At 34.5% G+C, this 18,498-nt stretch overlaps 3 protein-coding genes and 1 non-coding gene across 8 annotated transcripts; all 4 read right to left on the bottom strand.

Annotated features, from left to right (window-relative positions):
• Positions 1–4,197: 4,197 nt before the first annotated feature.
• LOC118034162 (uncharacterized) lies at positions 4,198–8,878 on the bottom strand. Of its 3 annotated transcripts, XM_035039380.2 has the most exons (12): positions 8,261–8,874; positions 8,044–8,195; positions 7,872–7,949; positions 7,593–7,672; positions 7,308–7,392; positions 6,311–6,730; positions 5,821–5,928; positions 5,582–5,649; positions 5,402–5,489; positions 5,158–5,229; positions 5,021–5,074; positions 4,198–4,685 (listed from the first exon to the last, which is right to left on the bottom strand). In XM_035039380.2, exons 1-12 carry the CDS (start codon positions 8,706–8,708, stop codon positions 4,605–4,607), a joined length of 1,734 nt encoding a protein of 577 aa, XP_034895271.1. In that variant the 5' UTR covers positions 8,709–8,874; the 3' UTR covers positions 4,198–4,604. The 3 variants fall into 3 exon arrangements, 2 of the variants coding, with proteins under 2 accessions (XP_034895271.1, XP_073263918.1); XR_012169311.1 differs by lacking the exons at positions 4,198–4,685; positions 5,021–5,074; positions 5,158–5,229 and having other exon boundaries at positions 5,354–5,489; positions 5,797–5,928; positions 8,261–8,878; XM_073407817.1 differs by lacking the exons at positions 4,198–4,685; positions 5,021–5,074; positions 5,158–5,229 and having other exon boundaries at positions 5,354–5,649; positions 5,797–5,928; positions 8,261–8,878.
• Positions 8,879–8,955: 77 nt separating this feature from the next.
• Positions 8,956–9,028, bottom strand: TRNAA-CGC (transfer RNA alanine (anticodon CGC)). The gene has a single exon. It is a non-coding gene; the product is annotated as a tRNA-Ala (tRNA).
• A 636-nt stretch (positions 9,029–9,664) lies between these two features.
• LOC118034153 (uncharacterized) lies at positions 9,665–13,464 on the bottom strand. The gene is made up of 7 exons (XM_035039369.2): positions 13,288–13,464; positions 12,785–12,851; positions 12,625–12,683; positions 12,444–12,533; positions 12,201–12,340; positions 10,491–10,545; positions 9,665–10,123 (listed from the first exon to the last, which is right to left on the bottom strand). Exons 2-7 carry the CDS (start codon positions 12,849–12,851, stop codon positions 9,932–9,934), a joined length of 603 nt encoding a protein of 200 aa, XP_034895260.1. The 5' UTR covers positions 13,288–13,464; the 3' UTR covers positions 9,665–9,931.
• A 1,254-nt stretch (positions 13,465–14,718) lies between these two features.
• LOC118034136 (nucleoside diphosphate kinase 3) lies at positions 14,719–17,997 on the bottom strand. 3 transcript variants are annotated; one of them, XR_004684983.2, is made up of 7 exons: positions 17,810–17,997; positions 16,982–17,113; positions 16,023–16,060; positions 15,863–15,913; positions 15,497–15,664; positions 15,231–15,415; positions 14,719–15,043 (listed from the first exon to the last, which is right to left on the bottom strand). XR_004684983.2 is itself a non-coding variant. In XM_035039356.2 (7 exons), exons 1-7 carry the CDS (start codon positions 17,892–17,894, stop codon positions 14,920–14,922), a joined length of 708 nt encoding a protein of 235 aa, XP_034895247.1. In that variant the 5' UTR covers positions 17,895–17,997; the 3' UTR covers positions 14,719–14,919. The 3 variants fall into 3 exon arrangements, 2 of the variants coding, with proteins under 2 accessions (XP_034895247.1, XP_034895239.1); XM_035039356.2 differs by having other exon boundaries at positions 15,303–15,415; positions 16,982–17,110; XM_035039348.2 differs by having other exon boundaries at positions 15,303–15,415; positions 17,810–17,995.
• Positions 17,998–18,498: the final 501 nt, after the last annotated feature.

Raw genomic sequence — 18,498 nt, 5'->3', positions numbered from 1 at the left:
TTGTTACACCGGGTTTTTTTTTCTTTAATCTGATCCGATTTCAACACCAGGTTGACTAGGTTAACCAGTAGAATCAGACCGGATTTTAAAACTATGCTTCTAACAAGGAGAAAAGAATAAGCAATATCCAAAAGAAAGATAAAAGGAAGGGGGGGATAAGAATAACTTTTTTTCTTTTTCGGCCCAAATACACGCATGGCATAGAAAGCTCTTATATCTTTTATAAAATGAATAAAATTATTATTAGTTATTAATACAAATAATTTTTAATTTGTTTTATTAAATACATGTATAAACTCTGATATTTGATATTTTGATGATAAGAAAATGCTAGCAACTTTCACACTTTTTTCTTATTAAAAAAAAAAAAAAAACTCCATCTGCATAAATCAAACTAGTAATAAAACAAAAGAGCTGAGAAATGGCATGCTCTGCAGTTTCGTATATATTCTTCCACTCAGAGGACACAGAGAGACAGTATCCAAAAGAAAAATAAAAAGGAGAGGGAGAGAAGAATAACTTTCCTTTTCTTTTCTCTTGGCCCGTACACGTGTATGGCTTACTGACTGCTAAGGAAGTTGAGAGATAATTTACAAGTCAATATATCCGATCTCGTGATGCTGAAAGTTATTCATATATTTTAATAAGGAGATTATGAGTTTAGATATTCTATCAAAATAAAATAACTTACCAGTATAATCCTTCTTGTTCTTATCAATCTATTTTTTCAATAAAAAATATAGTTTTTTTTTAACATGTACTTCATTTGGTAAAAATTGAAGGGAATTAGAATAAATATCCGATAAACTCTAAAGGATCCCAAAAAACAAAAAATTTTAAATATTTTTATTTTTCTAAGGAAATAAAATTATAAGAATCATAAGAGCAAGATTTAATTAAAAATATTTGATGATTTTATTATTATGCTGAAGATCTATTGATAAACATGAAAATAATATATTGAGAATGTTAAAAAACTCATGCAAAAGATTCAAAAATCAAAATTTAAGAAAAGAAATAAATAAAATTTATGAAGGACCGTAAAAAGAAGGCAAATGATCATTTTATATAAAAAAACTATAATCTTATTTTTAGAAATGATATTTTTAAGTTACTTATTTTCATGATATTTTTATGTAACACATTTGATAATGTTATCAAGAAATGCTATGAAGTCATAAAATAGAAATGTAAATTGAATTATATTTAATAGATTGATATTTTTAATATATATGAAAGAGCATAATGAGTTAAATAAATAGAGGTTCGGAATCTAGGCCCATGTGGCCTTTAAGGTAAAGCTTACATGCCTGCCTTTTATCTTTTATCTTTCATATAAAATGAAATTCGTTGATACAAAACATGATTTTTTTCATAGCTGGAATGTTACATATATTTCCTGTTCTTTTGCATTCTAAGGTGACTTTTTCTTCTTTTTATTCGAAGACAAAGATTAAAAATTAAATAAGATATACTATTGTAATAAAATGAAAACAGTAAAAACTTTGAGGTTGACCACATGTTTTTTTTCACGTTTTATATTATGATAATCTCTTTTAAATTTTTTTTCTATAATTTAAAATTTTATTTCATAAAATTAGGTCACAAAATAATTAAATAAATAAATAAACCTGATATCATGAAAAAAAGAAAAGAAAAGGAAGACTATTAATTGTTAACTGTTCATTATAAACAGTAAAACACTTAAAATGAGAAGTGTAGTTGAGATTGCTTTTCAACATGCTTTTCATTTAAAAATATATTAAAATAATTTTTTATTTTTTTAAAATTATTTTTGATATTAGTGAATTAAAATAATTTAAAAACAAAATAAAAATATTAATTTAAAATAACAAAAAAATAAAAATTTTAATTTTTTTAAAAATATTTTTAAAATAAAAAAAAAACAAACAGGACCTATTTAATGAATAAGATTAAGATTAATTGATGATTCAACAAAACCTCTAGGACTCGAATATATGCACCTTTAAAGAGTTTTGAGGCGACAAATAACTAAAAGGTGGCTAAAAAGATTGTCATATTTTTATTGATTTGATTTTAAATTATAATAGTTATTTCCTGCGCCAGACTGCAATTTGGACCGAAAATTTTTTATATATATATATATATATATATTCAAGATGTAATACTTTTTTTAGTATTGTCATTACACGTATAATAAGACGAACTTAAAAACTTCCCACCTCAATTCTTTATTTTACTCTAATTTTAAATTAAATTATATAAAAATCGTTATATTATAACTTTGTTGCCTAACAAATCTAAAAAAAAAGACCTTAAAGGAAAACAAAAGTTCACTTTAACCTTCACTGGATTCAATTAATTTATTTTATTTTATTAAATAAAAAAAAAAAATTAACAAAAATATTAAAGGATTTTTTTTAAAAAATCGATAAAAACCCAACCTTGAAGAATAAAAAAAAAAATAAAAAATAAAAAATAAAAAAAACATAAAGATTAAAAAAAAAAAAAAAACCAGATATACGGGCTAAGTGCCCTATCATGTTCAAGCCTTAAAAAAATAGCCCTGGAGCATGGGCTTGAGATAGGTCTATATATCTAGGCCATATATTTTTTTAAAAAGGTGGATAATAGATTACTTGTCTTCTTTTTTTTTTTAAAAATAATAAACAACACATTGTTTATTATGATAAATGATATTTTATTTGTTAGATAATAAAATTAGATTAAAAACCATTTTCACTTAAGAAGATATCTAAAACATAATAAAAGTATAAAACCCTCTTCAAACCATTTAATAATCCTAAAATACTCTAAAATCATCTAAAAAACAAAAATTAATTAAATAAAAAATCTTTAAATTGAGCATAATCTTTTTAATAAGGATGTTTTTTAAAAAAATCATCACCATTAAATTTTTTATCGTTGTTGACACCTTATAATGATGAGTTTTTTTTGCCTAAAAAAGATCTCACCGGCCACCTTTTCTTTATTTACTGTTTTAAGATAAATTTCTCTCTTCTCTCTCTTGTTCAAAGACTAAATAATAAAGAAAAATAAACTCTGGATCAACAAGAAAATTGTCGCTAATATGTCTAGTTATATATTTTCTTCATGTTTTACATGTCAGTCCTTTATCTTTAAATATTTTATTTTTATCACAAACTCAAGCTTAATTTCTTTCTAATTAGGCAATAAAATGATATAACTGAAAAGAAAAAAAAACATTTAAAAATGAGAAAAAAAGAGTTAATTGGTTCACTATTCATATGAAGAATAAAACCGAACCCATCTCTTTTAATTATTTTGTTAATCAGCATCATTATGCCGAAAATGATACTCGGGTCTAATTTAGCTTTTCTAACATGATGTGTAAAAGCAGTAATGCCATTTACAAGCCACACACCAACTTTTTAGACACAAGTATCAATTTCATGAACTGAGTTGCATGTTGTCTCATTGTCCTGGCTTCACACAAAAGCAAAAAGGAGTTCAGATCATCTCTTTAACAAGGTTTCCTCGTGTCATCTTGCTTTTTGTCTTGTTAAAATTCTCGTACTTTACATGCAAAAGGAGCTCGAATTCTCTACTTTAGGTTAGCAGGTTTTGCAACCCGCAAAAGTAAAAGCCAAAACCCTTTACTAATATCGGTTTGTTTCCAAACTACGTAATAATACCATAAGAGACATGGCAGGGAAAGAAGAGGGCAAATCCCTGTCATCCTCAGCCACCCTCTCCTCTCATCTTCTTTCCCCTTCTCTTAAAAATAAAATAAAATTAGAAACAAACTGACATGAGTCTTTTTTTTTTCTTCAAATTACTGCCACAACTAAACCTAGAAAAACAAGAAAACAATAGCAAAAAACAAAAACAAAAACAAAAATACAAAAATAAAAGAAATCCTTAGATCTAACTGATTGACTTTGCATATGCTTTGCTGCCTGGACCAACAGCAAAGCTGAATTAGGTAACGAATTGCAGTGGCAACGTTGACTCAACCATTAAATATACTTGCCACCTATTTTAGCTTCAACCGACTTTTGACCAAAAACATATGCAACATGTAGTCGGAAAAATAAGAAATCCACTCACAGGACTACTACAGGACATCATCAGATGGAGACACCTTAACATCCTATTCATTGTTGACGTAATCCGGGATTCACAAAAGGAAACACAAATGGTTCTAACTTCTTTCTGCAGAATAATCGGAAATTAACTACAATAATAAGGAATAAAATTATAAGCAAGTCCCCATATCTGTACAGGCATAAGTGTTACAACACTCACGTGAGGTGATCAATTTTACGATTTCCATTAACATACGTTAAAACACATAAGAATTACCTTTGTAGCTTGAATGGGTTAATTACTCAATGAGTACCAGAAAACGTTTTCGGCTGTGACACCACCAAGCAGCTAGCTTCTGATCCTCCATATCTACGCATAGATGTGCAATTTATGGTAGTTCTGATCATGGGTTAGTATTCACGCTAGTGTATTTGCTGCCTGCTTTTTAGATGATTCAGCCGAGCACATCTTCTTGAGCAGGGGCCTAAGGTATATCAATGTAACACTTCGCAAACTGGAAGTCAGTGGCTGAATTCTAACCCGAACCATGGCTAAACCTGCTCAGTTGGTACAGGTTGGGAACTAAGTAGTCTTTCAGCCTCATCATTTGCTTCAGCTTGTAGTCTCCATCTCTGCATCAAACAAGAATTTTCTTTTAATTGATAAAAAGAAAGAAGGAAGGAAGAAGGAGAGAAAGAATAAATGGAAAACCAAAGCAAACTGCACAACGAATGGATATCCAGATGATTTACACAGCTGGCCTCTTCTCTCTCTATTGATCTGTTTGTTTTCAAGAATCCAATACAGTTAAGCTCAAGAGTTCACGACCAAGTCACGTTTGCATACTCATTTCATAAAAATCCAGGTTTTAGCTCTTCTTTTGCTGTAATTATATTAAAGTTTGGCTTTGACATTCTCAATCCGACTATTTTGCTTTCAGAGATGGTAAAGACTAAAAAAAACCTGCCTCTTCAAGATTTTCCAGTTCCATAATTTTCTGTATCTGTTCAGCAATGCTTTCCTGCAAACAAAAATTACTGAGTTCAGTAGCTTTATATCAGCATTGTGAGATCAAGGATACAAAGCAACTGAAATGCCACACACCACATTGCTCATTGCTTCAGCAGCAAGAACATCAGAGTCCATTTCAACTTCAATTTCAATCATGGAAGAAATCTGCAAGTGAACAGTAATCATCTTAACTGATCCCAATCTGGAAGCAGAAACTGAAACACAAATGTGTGCATTTGTTGGTGTTGAAATTGGGTGATGAGAATGAATATAGGGGGAAAAGGTTGAGTTTTCTTTTCTTGTTTTTTTTTTTCCTCCTCTAGTGTCAAACACATACTCTTGCATAGCTATCAATGAGTCCAATCAGTCCTTTGAGTGACTTTTCCAATCCTTCTCGGACCCTTTTCACCCTATCCATACGAGCACTGAGAGAATGAAGGGAGTGAGCCACAATAGGTTTGGAATGAACACGGTAAATATTATGAACTGGATTACTGGAGGGTCAAGGGGGTTTCACCGATAAGAAAGTTCTCCAACAGCAAAAATTTTGTTCTCCAGCTGAGACATCCGAGCCAACATCCATACCTATACACACAACATATAGACATATTACAGCCATTTCTTTCAAATCTTTTGAGCACATCTGTTGCACTTGACGTTCCAACAATTTGAAACCTCAGTTAAGAAATTACAACCATATCAAGAAACTAATCACTTAAGTTGTGACAGTACCAGTCATGGTATGCACGGGAATACCTCTTTTTCTGCTGCTTCTTTTAGTTCCTTGATGCGAGACTGAAGTACATCATATTGAGATAACAGCTTCTGCTTGATTGCAGTTACATCCACTGACTTTTGAGGAAGCTGACAACATCAAAGAAATGAGTATATTCATTTTGTGTTCTAAACAGAATCTTTAGGGTTGCAGACCATTTATGCCACTTAAACAAATTAAACTTCATTGAATTACAAGTAGCAGCTTTACAACAGTGACAGTCTAAAAAAGGCATGGAGGCATAGGAATCAGTGAATCAATGTTCTGTTTAAGATGCAAATCGAGCTTGGACATAAAGGACATGCAAAAAACAAGGAAAAAGAAAAGCAGAGTGTAGTAGCTAAATGCTGGAACTTTAATGACATGAATAGATTAGGAGCTAGAAGAAAGTCATACGCCCATGTCTGGTATCTCGATGGCAGATAATTGTTAACAGGAAAAAACCCAAGAAAACAGGAGAATGAGGTTCACCTGGTTCAATCTCGGGAGAACTAGTTTATTTAGAGTAGCTCCAACACCCAGAGAAGAAATAGCAGCAACTAAAAGGAACTGGGGCAAGCTGGGATCAATAATACCAGATGCAGCGTCTCCAGTAGCCAAGACAGCAAGAAGTGGAACAAGGACAGAAGGGTTAAGCAAGGATAACTTTTCATCTTTTACAGGGGCTCGTAACAGAAGTGACTCCCGATCATTTTCATGGTTCATCAGGCACAAAGGTTCTCCAGGGTATACATTGGGCGCCTTTGGACTAAATTTAAAGGGGCCAACATTTCTATAAATATTTGATGGAGCTGCTGAAGAAATGGTCACCCTTTCACCTTCTTGTGCTGGAAGGTCGACTGTTTCAGTAGCAAATCTCTGTGTACGTGCCATACCAGAAGGGGTCTGTACCTGAAAAGTAGAGATGCATTGAAATTACTAGAAGATGTTTAAAGGGAATGAGCACAGCAGAAGATTGGAAACTTAAGGTACCATTTGAAGGTCTAATCAGGCGGTATTTTTAGTTAATATGAATTTAGTCCAGTGAATGGACAGTGAGAAAGGAAGCATAAAGATCAAAATCCAGGTCTCCATAATCTACTAGGACAACGGACAAGGATATACCACTATGTCACATTGGATGGAAAAACTTGCCACATGGGATTGCATAAAGGTTGCTATTGAAGATGAGTTTTTAAGCATACAGAAAGCAAAATTTGGCATTAATGGTGTATGGAACCTAAGTATCCTATCTAGCATGAGGACATTAGATCAACTAGCAAAAATAACTTCCTGGTATTGACAAAAAAATATTCGACCATTTTGAACTATCATGACAATCTCATCCTGCAACTGCAGAGCTTTTTAGACCTAAGAAACACAAGCAGTGATGGCCATAAAAGTTAAAAATACCACAACAACCTGTATGTTTCATAAAACTCATAAAAGCACAAGAACCAGTTGACATTCAAATTCAAGAAAAACATACCACAATGGAGTGAACAGCTGCAGGAATACTTTGCTTCATTATTTGCAAAAATCTCAGCCCCCTTTCCCAAGCTGGAAGATCCATGCTGCGTTCGGCAGGAGTAGTTCCTTAGAAAAAGTGAATATCCCAAGATCAACACCATACTACTTTTATTGTAAAAAGGAATCTATCGGTTCAAACTGTACCTTATCAAATAAGAAACACTGGACTACATATTTTAAACTTTACAAACACAATAGACAGCAGGTAGCTTGATTGCAACAATACAGATGGAAGTAAACCAACCTGATTGCTTCTGAGTCAATACTAGTGATATCCCCAGAAACAAGCTCATACTGGTATCGGCACTTGGCACAAGATGCAATCTACAGCAAAAGCATTATATACTATCACCACAACATTTCAAACAACAACATTGCAAGGAATAAACTTATACTTTTTATGATCAGAAGCATCAGACCCTTCCCAAAATGGTAGCTTTTTTACAGTTTGAGTCGACATTAATCATATCCCAATATATATAATAAAGCTCATTATGAAAACCCCTTCCTTGTATTGAAATACCTGAATGCCATGCTGAGGTTGTGCAACAGCAACAGCTATCATACAAGTTGGACATCTCACTACCTTCCCGAACGGAACCTACCAAAACCACAAACATCCAAAGTTAATTTACTTAATTTTTTGTTTGTTTGTTTTTATTAATATATATATATATATATATATCAGCATTTACCTCTTCGCTAGGCGACACTCCAATGCGGCAAATATAATCAATCATTTTAAGAGCGTCAGAAACCTTCAAAGCCGCAGCAAGACCTTGAACTAATGACGTGTAAACACTGACATCCGGCCGTGACCATTTCCATCTCTCAATCTCAGCATCACCTGAAAATCAAATCAAATTATAAAATAAAAAATTGAATGCTACTTATTGACAACAAACAAACTACCTTGGTCGAAGCTGGAACGCATAGCGTAAAAAACAGAGAGAGCCAAATCGGCATTGCAGCGATCAATGGCGGCAGTTATAATACCACAACAATCGGTTACACTAACTAAACCGTTGCTTCTGTTAGTAATTTCGGCGATAATTTGTAATGCTTCATTGGCGTCTTTAGCAGCGGAGACTCTAGAAAGTGACTCTTCGTTTAGTGATAACACAGAGTTGGTGTTGTCAACGATTTCGTTATCGGATTGGCTTAGGGAAAAAGGGAGTGGTTTTAAAGACGGTGTTCTTGAAGTGGAAAGGAATGGAGTGGTTTTATTGAAAGAAAATACGAGGGAGATGAGAGTGGCTGTAGTAGTGTAGTTTGGTTTTGGAAAGAGTTTGGAGACTGGAGGAGGAGAGTGTGAGAACAAGAGAGAGAGGCAGGAGGAGGAGCCTAAGTTTACTGTCATTTTTCTTTTTTCCTTTTAAGAAAAGGAAATTTGATGAAAGAAAGGATGGAGTGAGGGAGGGAGGTTCTTGTTTTCCGGCGTAGTTAGTTTGTGGTTACTGTCTGGGTGAAGAGATCAGAAACCAGAGGTGTGCGAGGAAGGACAGCCACTGCGAGAGACAAGCGGGGGCTTTATTCACTGCCACGTGGCTGATTACTTAAATTAGGATTAAAACGAATAATAATTTTGTAAGACAAAATATACGGGCTGGAGCTGCGGGGAATCGAACCCCGTGCCTCTCGCATGCGAAGCGAGCGCTCTACCATATGAGCTACAACCCCAACTTGTTGTAATTGGTCAACACCATTATTATCTATACTAATAACGTGAGCTTATAGATGACTTTCCTTCCCCAATGTCGTTGTCAGTTCCCCAGCCATTTTGCTTAAAAGTTCCTCAGCGAAGAAGACTTGTGCACTCTCAACATCTACCGTTCAGAGAATCTGACCTATAATTACGCCAGGTGACACTTAACTCATTAGAAGATTGGAGCATAGATGCGATCTCACATTCGTACATCGCGTCCCATTCTATATTAAAATAGCGTTTAATTTAATATTGTAATGGCGATGTTTTTGGATTTTTTTTATTAAAAGAATATATTTTTATTTTATTTTTTAAATTTATCTTTTGAGACCAATAAAAAAATATTTTTAAACAATTATTTTTTTTAGAATTTTTACCAAAGCCAAACACTATCTAACTGCTACTGGGCCTGTGGGACGCTAGGGTGGCAGTAACTGCAATTTGCTGCAGGAGGGAGAGGTAAAAGCGACAACAGAACAACTCATTTATCTCTCTAAAAAGCACCAAAATCCATCCATCTTCAGGCTTGATATCTGCATTCACCAGGCAGTGAAGGACAAAAACCATGCATTCGACAGCAACAAGTTAAGCAGTGCTTGCAAAGGTGGAAATACGATCAACTACGAATTTCTGAGAAGGCATGAATTGCATTAATATCCTGCAACTGATATACAATGCCACTAGAAAATACCATGCTGAAAATAGTTCAAGATGACGAGCAGAAAAGAAAATTTATGGAACCCTAGGTTATGCAACTGAAGCACACCCCAACTTGAACAAACAGGGTCCACAGAGAAACTGAGAAGGACATGATCACAGAAGACTCTGCTTTAGCGCCACAAACACCTACTCTGACTGGTATGTTACAAGGGTTTGTATCAGAATCGACCTCTTGCCCATGGCACCCTTGGCCGCCTACCGCCGCCATTGTGTTGTATAACTTTGTTTTGTCGTGAAAAGACTTTCATCCTCTGCTCCTTCATGTTAGCAAACAGTGAATCCAATGTTTGAGGCCTCTGCTTAGCACCTCCATCCCCTTGCTGCTGTTGTTGATTCGGGCGTGGTGGTGACTGCACAGTAATGGCAAACATCAGCATCATATCAATATGCATTAACAACAAGTATCAGCGTTATTGTCGCTGCTGCACACCCTAGCAAATCACCAATGGTGGTCAGCAACCCTAAAAAGGTCTGGTGCGTTGTTTAATCATGTCTTGCCCAAAAACTTGTTGCACCCATATAGGCTGCAGATGTATCTAACAAAATCACAACTTGGGATGCAAGAACTTCAAAAATAATAGTGGTAGTGGTGAAGGTGATGGTGCTAGTAGTGGTGGTGGTAGTGACAATGCATCTGCCTTAGAAAAAAGATAGAATCTTTAACAGAAGAAAACCCTGAAAGAAAGCCAATGAAGCTAAGAGACGAAAAGAAAGTACCTTCATAGCAAAGCCTCCATTTGCAGCTCTCCTCTGGACTGTAAAACCTCCAGCCCTGCATCCAGAAACAATAAAAAATGACTCTGTAACTAGGATGAGTACCAAGCACCTGAATCCAACATAATACTCTCCACACTGAACTGCTAGCACCACCATCAATCAGATCTTATGAAAACCACATGAGATAAATCCCACTTGGTTGAGACCTGATATTCTTGACATAAATGTTCAAATTACATTGAATTAAGAATTAAGACAAACCATTTTTGCAGACAACAGTCACATGAATAAAAAAAGTGATCATTCTTCACAGCAGTTTTTCCTTTTATACTCAAGAAAACTTCAAAGGAATGGATGCTTTTGTTGGGACTCTTTTAAGTCTATGCTATTTGCAAAAACTGAGGGCAGGACCTCAATGTAGGCAGCAGATCTGATGAACTATGAGGACCAATTCTCGTGCTGTCTATGAAAAAAAAAAACTCCAGGCCCAGGTCAAGAATACCATCCATCACCCACAAAAGCCACAGAAAAGCTTGTGCTGGTAAAGAAATGATTCTCCAGCCAAATCTTAAAGTGTACATAAACTTCAAAGAAGGCATATTCTAGAAATCCAGTCCATTGCATCCCTCTTTATCACTCAGAGCATAAAAATTCCAAAACACAACTTTTATTCTTCCAAGCAATAACTTGTCCAATGTTTTGAAACCAAGAAGCCCGTTAACTCCATCTCAGCAACCTAAAATTGGATCAAAAGCCAGTCATGCATCTGGCAGATGAGAGATATCAAAGAGACGAGAACAAGGAAGAATCAATCAAATTGACTAAAATGAAAGAAAATTCCAGACTTCAAATCTCCTTGACACTACCTTCTAACAGCAAAGGATAGGCACCTTCATTGGTTATCCACCCATTTCCAGGAAAGAGTAAAAAATTAATGAGAATGAAGACTGAGAATGTGAAATAAGCTACAACTAATCACATCAGTTGAAATTCAACCTAAATGCATAAGGAAAGGGGCAGAGACCAGTGGTAAGAAGAAGCTGATGACCACATATGATAACACGATTCAAACCCTCCAAATGATGGAAATACACCCACAAGGTAATAACTATCCACTTAACACTGCTGCCAGACAGGAAGAGAACTGTTCAGTAAAGAAATAATTCACAGAACACTAGTGGTCATATGCAAAGGATGAATTTCTTTGCAAAATTGCTGGTCAAGAATCACCTCAACTGATTGGACATCTTTTCTTTTTTCATACCTGTTAAGCCTGTCTACTGTTTTAAAATACATCCATTTTTTTAGTGTCTTTCATAGCCCATCTCCAAATAAAATATCCATGATCACATGCAAACCACCTTTTACAGCCAGCCCAAATGACATATCTGTATCGAAACAGGCAAACGATATCCAAAATGTGGCGATTCTATTTGGGTGATGTGAATGGAAGCCATCGATAATTAGTATAACTCCAAATGGGCCACTTGTAACACAACGAGTCACATACAAGAAATCCACAACACTATGTGAGGAAACTATTAAGCAGAAGACCACGTGGCAGACAGAGTTCATCAGATTTACCTGCAACAAGTCCACAATTCAACACAAAAAGATAAGATGATTTCCTGTTACTGCCGGCATCGTTCCAACTAGTCAGAACCAGTGTTCTTATATAAAGGAGCAGTGTGAAATTGCATCGCATTATACCTTGCACTGTTTGCATTAGCCATGAAATTATGACCAAAACTTCTATTGCGAAAGCGAGCAACTGCGGCCTTCCTTGCAGCCTCAGATGTTGGAGGAAATTGATTCCTCTGGAAATTTGACCTTCTTTGAGCCAAGGCAGCCTGATTACCAAATTAAAAGCAAATTGAGAGTAACAATAACCGGGTCAGTAAAAATAGGTAAAATGTATGAAAATAACAAGTGCTAGAAGCAGCTATTTAATACCTGCCGAACCAAAGGCCTTGAGTCCATATAACGCTGCATCTTTAAAGCTTTTTCATGGGCAGGGTTGTTGAACATTTTCTGATTTTTAATCTGTCCGAATTTAAAAGACATGTCATCAATCACATCTAGAAAATCTAAGAAAGGAGACAAAAGATGTTCCAAGAAAAGAAAAGTTCCCTACTGGAGCCCTTTGCTGCTTCTTGGGTTTAGCTGTATTTTTAGACATTTTGACGATGTCATCTAAAAAATAAAACAAAGCAGAACTATATCCATGAGAAGTCCATTCACAAGGAGAGAGAAAACACAATCAAGTTAAATCATTAAACGGCAGATTGGCATACCTAATGGCATGTCCAATTTCTTTTCTGTATTTGCAATTTCGTCATGAGTAAGTGGTTTAATGGCCATCTGCAACAGGGATACAAAAAAAGTCATTTATAGAATACAACTATTTAGATATTTTGAAAGGCTGACAAATAAATGTATAACACCACAAAGCATGGACAAGTCTGTAATATCAAAAACATAAGTTAGAAAAGGTAGAAAAAGCAGCCCAAATGTCCCCAACAAGGGAAAGAACCAGGCAGCAAACTCAATCTTTTAAGCTTAAAATAGGCACTGTTTCTAGTTATTCTTAAACCCTAAATCCAGGAAACTGAGAGCTCTTCACACATAATCATCACAAAATCAACAACCATGTAGCATTTCAACATTCGTTGACCAAAACACAGCCAGGCATAACAAATCGACCAAACAAGAGAAACGCATGGCATAGCTAAAGTATACAGGAAGGTCAAAGGATCAATGCTGTATAAAATCAAGGCGTAAAGGTTGCTGTGGTTACCGATTAGCAGCAAGAAATTAAAAGGGATCGTCGACGGAGAAGCGAAAACCGAAAGAGAAACTCGGGTTAGGGTTTCTAGAAGAAGAGGAAACAAATCGGGGATTCTTGCGAGAGGAGGGGAAAGAAAGTAGGCGACAAAGACGAGTGGGATATTTATATACAGAGAGCGGATTTTGATTGGCAAATTAAAGCAATGATTAAAAACAGGTAATGAAATAATTTATGTTTCAAGTCCGCGTGGAAATTAAAGCAATTATTGCGTCATCTCGGGGGTTCCGTGGGTTAACCATCCGGTGCGGCGCCGTAGGGAGGGAAAGCAGAAATGGGCTTTATGTGGCTGTATTTGGTTGGCTATCATCAAGGACAACAGAGACCAATTGAGATAAAAGTAGAAAAATAAAAACGAAGGAATTGAATGCTTATAAAATTGCTGATGCAAGGAGATTTGGTGGCCGTGTTGATGACTTTTCCTCGAGACTGAACCTCAAAAGGAGAACGGAAACGCAACTCAGGCAGACGGATTCTAATTTATTTATTTTTAATTTTTTGAAGTATTATTGACATTTATCAGCCAACCCATACTATGTAAACGCCTTGTTAGCATGAAACAATTGCATATGCCGGGCCAACAGAATTATTTATGTTTTGCTTGGGATTTTGAGTTCTCAAAATCATTGTTTGCACAGGAACCGCGGTTACCAATGCATGCATGCTTCTTTGAAAATATAATCGTGATTATTTTTAAATTTTTTAAAAAAATTTATATTAAAATAATATTTTTTTATTTTAAAAAATTATTTTTTAATATCAATGCATCAAAATATCTAAAAAATTAATTTTTAACAAAAAAAACATTTAAAATTTTTAAAAACACAAGTTTACCTGCATTTCTAAACAAGCTTATAAATCATTATTTTCTAACTCAAAACTTCATTGTATCACACTCAACCACAAAAACTTGATCGTTACTAATAATATTTAAAAATATAGCAAATTAATTTTCAAAATAGTTTTTGTTTAAAATATATTAAAATAATTTATTTTAAAATTAAATTTTAACAAAAATAAATTTAATTTTCTTTTAAAAACATGTTGAACTGCGCTTGCAAACAAACTCATAAACCAATATTTTCTAATTCAAAACTTCATTTTTTCATACTCAATCACCAAACTTGATCGATACCAATAATATTTAAGAATATAGTCAATTATTTTTTAAAATAATTTTTATTTAAAATATATTAACATAATACTTTTAAAAAAATTTATATTTAAAATCAACACATTAAAAAAAATACAAAAACATAAAAAAATTAATTTTTTAAAAAACACATTACAACCACAAGCACAATCTCAACTAAAAACAAACCATCCGGAGGATCATCTTGGCAACCCCAAGCATTATTACAGGGTGTGCCATGATAAATTAACTAGAGGTAAATAAGCAACATTTATTGGCAATGAGGTGGAATGCATTAATGATCAAATTTCACATTGCCAGCAATTCGTAGCTAAGGAATTATGTCACTCACCTCTCTACAAGAAATGATTTTATTCTAACAATTATGTCCATCCCACTCTTTACGAGGGACCTAGATCCCTGAAGAGAGATGCTAAAACAAAAAATACTCATCAGTTCACTCCATAGATCCACTTCTCAGCATTGCTAGTGTAGCTAACCAATTCCTCTGGTTTGAACCATAAGTTAATCTCATCCTTGGCGGTCTCGGGTCCGTCACTTCCGTGAATGACATTTCTACATGAAACAAACCAGGGGAAGATTAGCCTATGCAAATCAATTACAGGCTAAAAAACATGAAACACAACTATCATGCAGGCTTCCAGGTCCCGTAATACAAAACAGTCAGATACCCGATAAATAAATACACAACAACACTAATATCACACGGGGTCAATCAAGTGAAAGAGTTGCAAGGCAATACTTTACAATCACGAGCTCCATGTAACATGTCATAAGATCCAGAAAACTAGATATTTGGACTAAATTCAGTTACCCTCCAATAGCAACGGCTAGATCACCCCTGATAGTTCCTGGTTCTGATTTCTGAGGATCCGTTGCTCCAATAAGTTTCCTACCATATTTGATCACCCCTTCTCCTTCCCATACCTGCATGAGTTGGATAAGTTCAAGTATGTCAAGAGTAGACATCAAACATTGAGGTAAAAATTCTGCTCTTCATTTTCATACCATGGCAACAACAGGTCCAGAGCTAAGGAAGTCACAAAGACCATTAAAGAACGGTCTTTCCTTCAGATCATGATAATGTTTCTGAGCATGTTCCTTAGAAGGAACCACCACTTTAATTGCTACAAGTTTAAAACCTTTTCGCTCAAAACGAGAAATGATTTCTGAAATCTGGAAGAAAAATACATGTCAGAAAACCTATACATCAAAAAGCATTCCTGCCCAATCAGAACACTGGGAGAAGCAAATGCTACCACCTAGACAGGTAAGACAACAAAATTTTGTTCAAGTTGATTGCATCAGTGCACTCTAAAGAAGGTTGCCAAGGAATAGGGTTTTAAGATGCCAAAATTCAGATGCTTATCTTACCAGCCCTCTCTGCACTCCATCAGGCTTGATGGCAATGAAAGTTTGCTCCATCTGAATATAGAATGAAGATTGAACATTAACAGAATGACAAGGAAGGAAGAAAAGACGCCCGGTGAGTAGGTGACAGTTAACGACACGGATCAAATTCTCATTAGATTACCTGAGCAGCATGTGCCTCCTGTTCTTGGAGCATATAAACTGCAAAAATTTGAAGAAAGGAAAGTCAAAATCAAATATTTAAAGAGAGGAAAATCAATCAATAATATCATGCAAGCAAGAAATAATTCATAAAGCATACTATTATATGGTGACTCTCGTCCACAATTATCAATATCTTCAAGAGATATAGACATGATCAGCCTTAAATACACACTAAGAAAGACATTTTTTACATTGTTTAGGTGAATTTTAGGTGTGAGGTAGGCAAGGATACGAAAATCTAAGGTGTCTACAACTCTATTTTACTTCTTCCACATCTCCATATTGCTTGACAAGCAATTTTCACAAGAGACAACTTCCCAAATGAAAATGAAGATTTAATGGATGTCATAAAGAAGGGTGGATGGCTGGGTGGTCGTAAGACCCACAAGCTCAAACTGGTGAAAGGACAAGCAGAGAATGTATGATAGCACCAACATATTCATGCATTTTGGAAGTCAGCTGGAATGTCAGGGGAAATTTAGGGAAGCAATCAATTCCCATGCCTAAGATTTCAACTGTTACCATGCTTAAGCCTAAGCACAGAGTGATTATTCTAGAAGAGGTCCTGAAAGTCACTGTGCTAAAAAAACCTGAGCAAGGAACAAGGCTTCTCTTCCTTTATGCATTTCTATGCTGAAGACTCCTTTTCTTTTTTTCACGTGAATTATGGAAGAGCTAACACAAACTCTTTTTCTTTTTTCACGTGAAATATGTAACACGATGCTTTGGTACGAAGAAAATAAGTAAAATTCCAAATAAATAAAACAAAACACCTTTTCTTTTCTTTTTGCATCAGGAAATCCAGGAGAAAATGTTTATGATGATGTGCCAAAATTCCAATTGGATCGAAAAGACATGCAAAATCCATATTAAACCACAAAATAAAGAGGCCAAAAGTACAGTATTTTTGGTCCAAACCTGCGGCAGGAAATGCAAGAGCCCCTGAAATCCATTGCCTAGCCACATTTGAAGAACCAGTCCTTCCATGAGCCGAAGCTAGGAAAGGCAACTTTCCACTGAATGAAACTGCTGCTGCGACAGCTCTCCCTTCTACAAATAAGACAACTCATAAGGGGTAAAAAAACAACTTCTCGAATCCTACTCACATTAATTTTTCTACTACACATATAGCATACATTCGTGTTTGTGGGATGAGAAAAGTTCAGCAAAAACGCGAGAAAAGAATCGCCTTTAACGGCATAAACACATGCTTAATGTCTTATTTGACAACTCAGCGAGGAGCAAAATAGAAATTCTTGTTGCTGATGTTTACAGTGGCCAAGCAGAAGCAGATTAGAGATTAAAAGATTTCCACCACGAAATTAAATTAGAGCCAAAGTGATTATATATAGAATATCAAAATATTTCTATTTTTTTCTTTTCCTTGTGCTCACCAAAATCATAATTCCAATCACAGTATTAATACATTAAACCCTGATTCATAAGCCTAAATACGAAAAAAAAGAAAAAGAAAAATTAACCTCAATCAAAAGAATTACACCATCTCTACGCTTGCGTACACATGTTAATTAACAACCCAAAAAAAGATAGACAATCACATAAACAGAAGCATTTCAGTAAATAAAAATCGTAACATTCAGATTTAAACACTTCAGTAATTCAAAAAACTAATCAAGTATTTTTAAGAACAACAGCAATAATAACAAAATGTAAACAACAGGTAAATAAAAACAGAAGCAGAATAATAGAATTGTAAAAGAACTAAAAGATAATGCATTATATTACCAGAGTAAAAACGAGAGCTTTTAGAGGCTGAAGAGAGGAGAGACTGTGCAGCTCTAGAAGCAGATCTCCATATCTTAGGGCTCATTTTTATTTATATCCTTTTCGTGAGCTTAGCAAAATGGAGATGCAGAGAGAGAGAGAGAGAGAGAGAGAGAGACAGTGAGAAGAGAGGGAGTGAAAAAGCTGTGGTGTGATAGAAGACTAGTGTATTTGAAAGTAGGCTAAAAATTAAATTTTAAAATATTTTTTATTTTAAAATATATTAAAATAATATTTTATTTTAAAAAATATATTTAAAAACACTTCAAAATACAATTCCAAACACAGCCGACAGCTCAAATCCTACCAGAACTGTGGGGAGAGGATCCATCAAATGCAGTAACTAACTAACGGTTAGGATATTTAGATTGTTTTGTTTTTCTAAGGTGATTTGATATGCTGTTAGTTCAAACATTTTTCTTTTTGATCTTCGAATCTTAGCATGTGTAGCAATGTGATCCACGAGTATGCTGTGTTGTGCTGTCCCAATTGAAAAAAAAAAAAAAAAAGGAGACAGTTGATGTGAAAAGGATTTTTATAAAGTGTGTCTTGATTACAGTTTTGCTATAATTATATAATGATAAAATACTTTATTTTATTGGGAAGAAAAAGGTGGGTGTTAAGTGATAATTACAACTTTTAAAATGTTT

Source organism: Populus alba, chromosome 3, assembly GCF_005239225.2.
Source record: "Populus alba chromosome 3, ASM523922v2, whole genome shotgun sequence".
Lineage (NCBI taxonomy): Eukaryota > Viridiplantae > Streptophyta > Magnoliopsida > Malpighiales > Salicaceae > Populus > Populus alba.
The sequence above is the reverse complement of the archived record's forward strand: the minus strand, read 5'-3'. Positions and strand labels throughout refer to the sequence as shown.